Genomic DNA, 10,657 nt, shown 5'->3' on the forward strand with positions numbered 1-10,657 from the left:
CCTCTTTTTCAACAATCATATTCATATTCTTCAGTGACTTATTTCTAACCTCATAGCCATCATATTTAAGAAACTCATTTATCACACTATCAGCACCGGGCGCCTTATTATTTTTTAGTCCTTTTAGTACTGTCACTAATTCTTCGTTACAAAATAAATCTTCCTTCACATCCAAGGTGTCACAAACTTTTTCATTTTCCTCTACGTCTCTTCCTTCAACTCTATCTCGGTTAAGCAAATTCTCAAAATGTTCGCCCCATCTCTCTTTAGTTTTGTCCTTATCACTATTTGCCACTCCATTCTTGTGTGGAGTTAGGCCTTTAAAGTCCCAATTACTCTCTCTCAAGTTACTAATATTCCATCATAATGTTTTACTGTTATGCCATCAAGATAAATCTTATAGATCCTCGACAATTTTCATCCATGTCCTCCCCTTCACAACTTTTTAGTGCGTATTTTAATGCTTTCGCCACTTTCTTTACATTCCTTTTGTTTTCAAATGATCTATCACTAAGGTAATTCTTGTACAAGTCCTTACTCCTTTCTATCAAACATAATGCTTTTTCACTAATATTCTTAGCTGAAGTTATAGCTTTCTTCCCTAAGACACCTTCAGCAACTTCACAAATTATTTTTCTAAAATTATTCCAACCATCTTCCACATTATCAAATTTTAAACTCTCCAATTTAGTATTCCACTGTTCCTGGAAAGTTTCTCTCAAATTTTTATCCTGGAGTCTACAACATCATAACGTCCTGAGAGGTTGTTACTGTTCAGATATATCTACTTTAAATTAACCCTGTATTAGGATAGATGGTGATCTTTACCCATACTGTCCGTAGAAATAATCCAATATATCCGTGTAAAGTTCATTGATTTTGCCAGTCCTCAGTTTAAACTAATATAACCCATAAGATTTGCCACCTGACTGTGATGGGAATGTCAAATTAATTTATGACTCATTTTACGTCAGCACATTGTATTGGTTCTAACTAGATTTTTATACCTACAAAATTGCAAAAGTCTGTATCCATTACTGTTTTCTTTTCCTACACCAAATTTACCTAGGCTAGGATACCATCTATCCCTATTTCTACCAACCTGGGCATTAAAATCTCCCAGTAAAAACATCATATTTCTACCTGGGACCCTGTCTATTTGCTCCTGTAACTGTAAGTAAAATTCATTTGAGTCACTAGTATCTCCGTCAGTCGGTTCTACAGGGGCATATATTACTATAACTGATACCCTGAACTTTTTAGTCATAAAATAGAACCGTCAGTCGGTTCTACAGGGGCATATATTACTATAACTGATACCCTGAACTTTTTAGTCATAAAATGAGCAATTAGCATTATTCTATTATTAATATCTTCCTAGCCTAAACAAGACTTAGCAGCTTCCTTATTCATCATGAGCCCTACTCCCTGTCTTTGTACCCCATCCTTCCTGCCTGAGTAAACAAATTCTATATCACCTAATTTCATAATTCCTAACCCTAGGATATGAGTTTCTGAAACTCCTCATAAATCCAGTTCGAATCGTCTGAATTCGTCAGTCAAAATGTCAATACGATAGTCATTTTTTAACGTCGTAACATTCCAAGTTCCATTTTTAATGTTCTTTAAATGATTGAAATTATTTTCGCCTCAGGAAAAGCAATGATCCCGGATACCAGTGCAGGACGGGGATCACATATCTTCTCAAGTCTACACGGAAGTGCTTAAGCCGGCTTAGAACCGGATAGCAAGAAGTCCCAGGGACCTCCATGAATGGGGGCTTTGTGCAATCCTGGGCCCATCTTGGTCACAACATGGTTTTCAGCACTTGGCGATGCTCTTCTATCAACAAGAGTCGAAATCCTGCACAGACAATCTCCAATCTATTACATCCGACTCATTATATATTTATGCCTACAAATATTTTGCTACTACAGGGAGGGAGACCATAATGGATAAATCAGGTAGTCAGAGGTTTATCAGCGTGAAGACACCTGTCGAAACATACGTAGCCAAGATGAACTGTTCATTAGTCAGAATACTACGCAAATGCTGTGTCGTTTACTAAGCTATAATTTCCTCGAGGGGCGCCACTCCTCAAGTAGGAATAGAGTTGACCGCAAGGTCCGCAGTCTTGCAGGTACCCCGAAAGGGTCAAGGCAGCCCTTTGCAGAGGCCGTTGTCCATAGACCTGAATCTTACACCCTGCCGCAGTTGTCCTCCTATAAAAGATCCTCCCGCGATGGTGTTCTGTATCACCATGCAATTTAACCCATTACTGGGAGGTTTGTAACTCCTTTTACTTGTGGACAAACCAGTGGGCCCTTTTGAGTGTATATTTGAGGGGCCTTCTTCCTCCTCCGCCTTTATTTATGACCCCGAGCGAGGGTGCCCCAGTTTCTCTTATGGACTCCGAGGGACAAGGGTCCCCCCTTGGTCCGTGCCTCCTGTGGAGGTACCCTACATATCTGCAGGGCGTTCCCCTATTATCACCTGGGGACACGCCGAATGGCCTGGGGGAGGCCAACTAATATCTAGCTTAATTCACTGATTCACTTCAACATTATATTACAAAACTAATGTAAGACTAGTAACTAGCTTAATTTATTAAATAAGTTCAGCATTAGCTTGCAAAACAAATGTAAAATTGATGTCTAGATTAATTTATTGATGTACTTCAACATTAGCATGCAAAATTAACGTAAAATTAATGTATAGCCTAATTTATCGATTCACTTAAACATTAGCTTTCAAAACTAATGTAAAACTAATATCTAGCCTAATTTATTGATTTACTTCAACATTAGCTTGTAAAACTAATGTAAAACTAATATCTATCCTAATTTATAGATTCACTTCAACAAGAATATATGGTACTGTGAAACTGAAATTTTAATATTACCTTTTGAGTACTACGATATAAAAAAAAAGATAGTGAAGACTCTCACTGTTATATCTTCACAATGTTTTCTCATGGTTATAAGAATGGGTTTTTATGTAAGAAAAAATGATGGAAGATGTCATTTAAAAAGGTTATTGCAGAGAGCAATTTGTGCGCCAAGTCGTCACCTCGGAAAAATCATTAAACAAAAAAATCATCATGTTTTTGAAGAGCTCTGCTCTGGTAAAAACATTAGAAATCATCTACAGCGATTGTTTGACAATTCACGGTGACGAACTGTAAGTAATGAGCTACCCGTACCAATGGTAACAAAAACTCTTAAAGACATCACTTTGGAAACGATTTTTAAATTTGTTGAGTGTTATTGTTCTTTCCTTGTTGTTTTTGTGTATATGGCCACTGGTTTTTAAATACACGCATGTATGTATGTATACATAAGAAACCTCCATTTTATGACAATTCAAAACACTTAAGATTTAGTGAGTTTAATGATAAGCATTAAAAATCTTTAATATCAATAAATTTGTGTACTCTCATAAAAAGCAAGAAAAATTACCCAAAAGCAATCTGATCTCGATAAAAATTGCACCTCCAAATTCGTAATGTCAAAGAACTCCCTTATGAAATTTTCCAGCCTCTAACTACGAAAAGGCAAAACTCCCTTTTTTGTGTTATGGGTGCTCGTTTATTTGCTTTTCTGTGTCTTTCGAACCAGTAGGCATAGAATTTTGGGAGGGATCTAATCGAAGCGGCCATCAAGAGTTCTAGTGCCCTTTTTAAGAGCTACAACTTACCTAACTTTGACCAGGTTCCCTCTTGATAAAATTGATGAAGATTTTGAAGATGCGGCCAAGACGGCATAAAAATAAAATATTGTACTGGTGTGTTAAAGAATTAAAAGGGAATAGTCAATCTGGACTTGTCCCAGGTAAAGAATAGGAACGGGGCATCAATTAGTGATAAGGAAAGATTTAAAGAGAGATAGGCAGAACATTTTGTATGTGCTGCAACTTGATAAATTTACAGGAAATGGTATAGATTAGAATGAAAAACTTTATGACACTATAGAAGTGAAGGAAGATTTAGTTTGTGAGGAAGAATTAGTGACAGTACTAAAAAGATTAAAAAATAGCAAGGCTCCAGGTGCTAACAGTGAGGTAGATTTCAAATATGGTGGTTGTGCCGTTAGAGATATATTACTGAGGATTATGAATATGATTTTGAGAAAGGGAGAGTACCTAGCGATTTATGAAAACTTTAGTTAAGCGCCTCTATAAGAAAGGTGATAAGAGTGAGTGTGGTAATTACAGAGGCTTTAGCTTGGCTTCTGTAGGAAGAAATTACTCAGTATAATGATACTTTTTAGACTTAGAGATCCTGCAGATAAAGTTTTTAGAGAAGAAGCGTGTGGTTTTAGGAAGGGGAGACCAAATTTTCAATTTTAGATTAATAATTGAAAAGTGACTGAGTCATCAGATACCTCTCGTCCCCAGTTTTATAGATTATGAGCAAGCGTTTGATTATTCAGACAGAAAAGCTTTAACGAATGTCCTATCCTTGTTGCAATTTGCAAGTTGCAATTTTCATATTTTTTAAGTAATTGAAATTATTTTGGCCTCAGAAAAAGCAATGGTCCCAGAACTAGTGCAGGACGGGGCTAACACATCTTCTCAAGTCTACACAAAGCGCTTAAGCCGGCTTAGAACGAGACAGCAAGGAGTCCCTGGTGCCTCCAGTTGAAGGGAGGCTCTGTGCAATTCTGGGCCCATCTTAGTCACAACATTGTTTTCCACACTTGGCGATGCTCTTCTATCAACAAGAATTGAAATCCTGTAATGAAAGTCTCAAGCCTATTACCTTCGAATCATTATATATTCATGCCTACAAATATTATGTTACTACGAGTTGGCAACAATAATTATGTTACTACAGGGAGGCATAAAAGATAAATAAGCTAGGAAGAGGTTATTCAGCCCAAAAACGACCACCAAAACATACCAAACCCAAAAGAATTATCCATTAATATATTTATCCATCATGGGAGGGGGAGGAAGAGTCTAGAGGAGCAATGCACTTTTATTATTGAAATAAGAGTTTATGATTCTTTTAAAATAGGTTTCAGAATTTTTGGTAACTACTTTCTACTGGCAATTATTAAGGAACAAGGTGTCACTTTAAGGGTTCCTTTAAGGGATTAAAATAAAATTTGCCAATGAAGTGTTTAGTATATTTGGGAAGAGCATAAAAAGGGCACATCAAGTGGTGTGCTCATATTCTACCTAGGTAAGTAATTGAAAAAAAAAACACCAAAACTCATTATGAGAGCAGAGAACAAAAAAAAAAAAAAAATCATCTTCCTATTACTTTGAACTACAATTGTGTCTGAATTACAACATGTTCATTAGTATAGTATACAACTAGAACAGTTGGAAAAATTCTTCTTCAATTGTTCCTATACTGTTTAGGAGGGAACAAATTTCTCTTACTGATTTAGTCACATCCTTAAAAATAAAACCATTTCTTAGGCCCATTTCAACTATCCATACTTTGTCTTTCTCACTGAAAAAAGTGTCACGTGGTGTATGGTTAGTCTAGAATAGACGAACTTTAATAAATTTTCCATAGCGCTCTGTGTGGTTCAAATTTCCAGCGCCGCTGAAACCATTCTAAAAGTAGAATATCAAGTCTTTTTCTTTAAGACTCACTGCAAGTATATTTTTATGATATTTTGAATTTTCCAAAATTTTGATTCACCAATTTTGGGCGAGTCTAAATTATGTTTCTTGTGAATATAATCTCTGAGGTCCCTTACTTCAATAACTAGATTCTTTATTACCCATGTTGGGATAGCCTTCCATGCCCCACTTGTCCAGCGTTTGTTTTCTTTATGTTTGTTATGTTTTTTGTTTTTTTCTTTAACCAGGTTTTTTTTTCTTTCTCTCTTTTGTTATGATGAGGAAATTTTTTTTTTTTTTTTTTTGTTTTGATTTGTTTATGTTTGTTTTTTAATTTTTATTATTATTATTAATACCCAATTTTACGAGCTTTGCTCTCTGTTGGGGGTATATGTTTTTTTGTTATGTTGATTTATTCAAATAAAAATCAAATAAATCTTATGTCATTAATAGTTTGAGAAATGGTTTCGAGTGTTTCTGTCGTCTTTGTTGGGCCAATGAGAACCTTCTTTAACCTCATTGTTTTCAGTTTTAATACAATTTTAGCTTTATTCAAATAATTAATGGGACAATAGATGTAAACGTTAAAAATATTGCATATTTTCTTGAATATCTTCGACGGTGCTCAAAGTCATTTTCAAAATAATGGAACTCTGAATTGAGCCAAATTTATTGGTTAAACCCACTAATGCAGAATAGGCTAAGTTGTACTATAAATTTATACAGGTTCCACTACAAAATAAGTGTTTTTCGTAGCGTCCATAGTTTTACCTCTGGGTTTTAATTTTTTGAAAATTCTAATTTAGATTTAGAAAACTGCGAATATTTTTCGAAGCGTCCGTAATTCTTCCCACTGGGTATTTAGCTTTTGAACATTCAGATTTGTCCAGATAAAAGTCATAAGTATTACCATCCCCTCAGTCCCTTTCCAAGAATTAAATTTTCCGACTTGACAAATTTCTTTAGGAAACCCAAAAAAAAAGTCAAATATCACGACAAGCGAAAGCTTTCTGTGTTGTGGTAATAACATTAGATAAATAAATATTTCACACTAGACAATTGTCATTTAGGAACATATTCTTATTAGATAGTTGTTTAAGAAACATACTGAGTCAGTCTGTAGCAGAAGCTGCCGTCGGATTAAGAAGAATACAAGGTTCAAGGTTTCACACGATTAGATTTTCCCCTTTGAAACCAGTCGGGTTTAATGAATTGCCAAGTGGCCAGCTTAGAAGTAAGACGGAGTTACAACGTTCGAGAACTAACCCAATGGTGTAAGTAAAGTCTTTATGGTCCTGAGCAGAAGTCTCAGACTCGCAAAAATTGTATTCGCGGTAAAAGACTCTTGGATTTTGTTTCCCTGACCAAATTGAAATTTAAAACGTAATCAGTGCACAAATACTTTTAGTTATAAAAAAAACTTACATAAATTTGAGCAGCCATTACATTGCAAATGTGTCCAATTCCAACAATTATTCTTCCCGTCAGGACGATTGCAGAGTTAAACCCGTAGGCACTCATAAGATATCCAATGAAATATAAGGGAGATACCCTTAAAATGGTACCCTGTCGGCCAAATTTATTGGTAATAAGAAAAGCAAATATGGCCCCAATTGTTGTACCAAAAGGTGTACCACTAGCTGAAAAAAAAGAATAGTTGAAATTGCAAAAAAGTCACGTGCGAGATTTGCATTGCTGAAAGAAACTAATAAATTGTGGAAGGCATTATACCATGTCGTTTTCGTACGCCATGAATCAGGAGCACCGAGGCAAGACCCAAAGGTACGAAGTAGAATCAGCTACACGGCTAGAGGTATAAGAGGAAAGACCAAAAACAATCCCTCGCCGATCTTTCAGTGACAGTCGTATGTGTCTAATGCAGAAACTAAGCAATACCTTGGACAGCTTCGAGAAGCAAGATCGTAATTCAGGAGGTCGGAAAAAAATAGCCCGGGTATGGATTTCCATCCATAGAAACATCGATTTCACATATGCAACTATGAATCTTTGTTTTGTCAATGATTTAATAATTTTGGCTGTTTTCCATAGATGTTAATTGCAATGACTGATTTATGCTCTATTCGGGGGGGGGGGGGATGGCAAGAAAAAACATCAATGGTAGATATACCACTGACATCAGAAAGAGAACATTTCTAGAAGTCAAACTTTCATCCAAAGTTAAAATAATTATAAATGCAATGAACTACTATATTATAATTAAAATCATTATATAAATGAATACTGCAGTAATTCGTTTCATAAATTTGTTCAGTTTCTGATAGGGAAGACCTAAATATGTGCTGTATCGTGGTTGCAGCCGTAGCTGCGTCCTAGTAAACGACGAACCAATAATATGACGGCCAATGGTAAGCCAAAATTAATTATTTTGAAACCAAATTGGATCGAAATAAAAAGTACATAATTGGAATTGTCCTAGTAGAATCCTCTTTTTGGATTCTGCAACACACATAGCAAGCATTTCTTTAACACACATAGCAAGGATTTCTGCAACACAAATAGGAGGGATTCCCATGATGCCCTGGAAGCGACACCCCCGTCATTCCTACGACGCCCCGTTTTAAATGATCAGCAGGTGTGACGTCACGGATAATGTTTACCTTCGTAATTGGGAATGTTTACTTTCATTTGTTATGCTTAGAAAACCTAGGGTGTGGGGGAAAAACCTTCAGGGGGTCCTTTACCCCAAGAATTTCCTTAAAAACCTACATTTCCCTAGGATTCTCCATTAAAAGCCTATGAGGACTTATTGGCCTCTTGATTACTCACTAAAAACCTACTTTACCTAAGATTTCCATTTAAAAAACTGTGAAGTTTTTTTTACCAGTAGTATCCCCTTTTAAGGTTCCATGACACCCATACCCAGGAATCTGGAAGACATACCCCAAGATTCCCGTGACACCCCTGTTTTAAACGGACAGCAGTTGTTAGTTAAGTCATAGGCGAAAACTACGAGACGCAGGTTTTAGGCTTAATAACCCAAATATAGAGGAAAAACCTTTAAAAAAAACTGAGAATGCAGGGAAAAAACCTTCTGGGGCTCCTTTACCCCAAGAATTTCCTTAAAAAACGTACATTACCCTAGGATTCTTTAAAAACATTCTTTATCCTACATGACCTAATAATTTCGTTTAAAAAAACATGTGAAGGCTCCTTTACCCCCAAGATTCTCCTTTAAAACCCTACATTACCTAATAGTTGCACTTAAAACAACCTGTGAAGGCTCCTTTACCCCGGGAATTTTCTTAAAAGCCCATGAGGGCTCCTTTACCCCAGGAATTTCCATAAGACCTACAGTGCCTAATAGTTTCCCTCTGTGAACCTTATAATTTCATTTGAAAAAAAATGTGAGGCTTCTTTACCCTAAGACTCCCCTTTAAAAACCTACATTATCCCAGAATTCTCCTCTAAAAACCTACATTACCTAAGATTTGCCTCTAAAAACCTACATTACCTAAGATTCTCCCTTTAAAACCCCTGTGAAGGCTTCTTTACCCTAAGATTCCCTTCTAAAAACCTACATTACCTAAGATATCCATTTAAAAACTTAACTTACCCTAGGATTGTTCTTCAAAACCTAAATTACCTCATACTTTCTTTTAAAAACCTATATTACATAAGATTCTCCTTTAGAAACCTGTGAAGCCTTCTTAACCTCAGGAATTTCCTTAAAATACCTATGAGGGCTCCATTACCCCAGGAACTTCCCTCTAAAAACCTACATTACATAATAGTTTCATTTAAAAACAACCTAAGGGTTTGTTTTACCCTAGGATTATTCTTTAACAACCTAAGTTTCATTTAAAAAACCTGCGAAGCCTCCTTTACCCCTTGAATTTCCCTCTAAAACCTACTTTAACCTAGGATTGTTCTTTATAAACCTACATTACATAATAATTTCATTTAAAAAAAACCTAAGGGTTTGTTTTACCCTAGGATTATTCTTTAACAACCTAAGTTTCATTTAAAAAACCTGCGAAGCCTCCTTTACCCCTTGAATTTCCCTCTAAAACCTACTTTAACCTAGGATTGTTCTTTATAAACCTACATTACATAATAATTTCATTTAAAAAAAACCTAAGGGTTTGTTTTACCCAAGGATTGTTCTTTAAAAACCTAATAGTTTCATTTAAAATACCCGTGAAGGCTCCTTTACCCCTGGAATTTCCCTCTAAAAACCTACATTACCTAAGATTTCCCCTTTAAAAACCTTCTTTTCCCTTTAAAAATCTTCTTTACCCTAAGATTTCCCAATATACAGACGATCATTTTATGCGAACAAAATTTCCGCCATTTTCCAGACAGCAAGTATCGATTTCTATTGGACTAAGAATTCTTGGAAATTCTTTTCCCCCGTTAATTCTTTGAAAAACATCTGCTAGAATTCTAACTGGAGGTCCAAAATACAAACGGTCATTTTATGCGAACAAAATTTTCAGTCATTTTCCAGACAGCGAATATCGATTTCTATCGAACGATGAAACCCCCGTTAATTTTCGGAAAAACATATGCCTTCTCTTCTAGCTGGAAGCCCATGCAATTCCTTTTGTCTCCAGGGCACTATAAAAGCAGGGGACTAGAACGGATTTTCCATCATTATTACATAACTTATTGAACATGACACGCCTCAACTTTAAAAAAAAATGGATGCTAACGGGAAATTGAAAAAGGATTGAGCAACTGCTTACATGCTGGTGAGCCCTTCTTTTCTATGCTCTCTATATTGGGCAAAACTCCTAAAAACTTTTTATTGCAGCTAGAACAATTTCTCACAGAATATATGCTTTTAACCTTCTCCAATTTTAATGTACTTTCCTGCTAATCGAAGGACTCGGGCAAACTGGTAAAGGGCCATAAACATCTTTTCCCATAACCCCTCGCCCCACCATTAAGGTGTACATATTCAAATTTGAGCAGATATAACTCCCTTATATTAGATAAACAGCTAAAACCCCATCCCCTTTCCCAATAAAGTACTTTTACCGCTGATAAATAAATCTAATTTATTGTGTTAAAGCATTCTTTACTCTATTCTAAAAGGTGCTTTATTGTCAAGCTGACA

General features: G+C 35.8%; 1 protein-coding gene across 2 annotated transcripts in view; it reads right to left on the reverse strand.

The window, feature by feature from the left end:
* Positions 1-10,657, reverse strand: part of LOC148953168 (facilitated trehalose transporter Tret1-like) — a 110,195-nt gene that overhangs the window by 12,054 nt on the left and 87,484 nt on the right. For both annotated transcript variants that reach the window (XM_089088332.1, XM_089088333.1), the window contains one exon: positions 7,003-7,217. In XM_089088332.1, the coding sequence (XP_088944458.1) occupies positions 7,003-7,217 (215 nt within the window). The remainder of the gene's footprint in view (positions 1-7,002; positions 7,218-10,657) is intronic.

This window comes from Artemia sp. Qi Xiang Cuo, chromosome 4 (assembly GCF_049724085.1).
Source record: "Artemia sp. Qi Xiang Cuo chromosome 4, ASM4972408v1, whole genome shotgun sequence".
NCBI lineage: Eukaryota > Metazoa > Arthropoda > Branchiopoda > Anostraca > Artemiidae > Artemia > Artemia sp. Qi Xiang Cuo.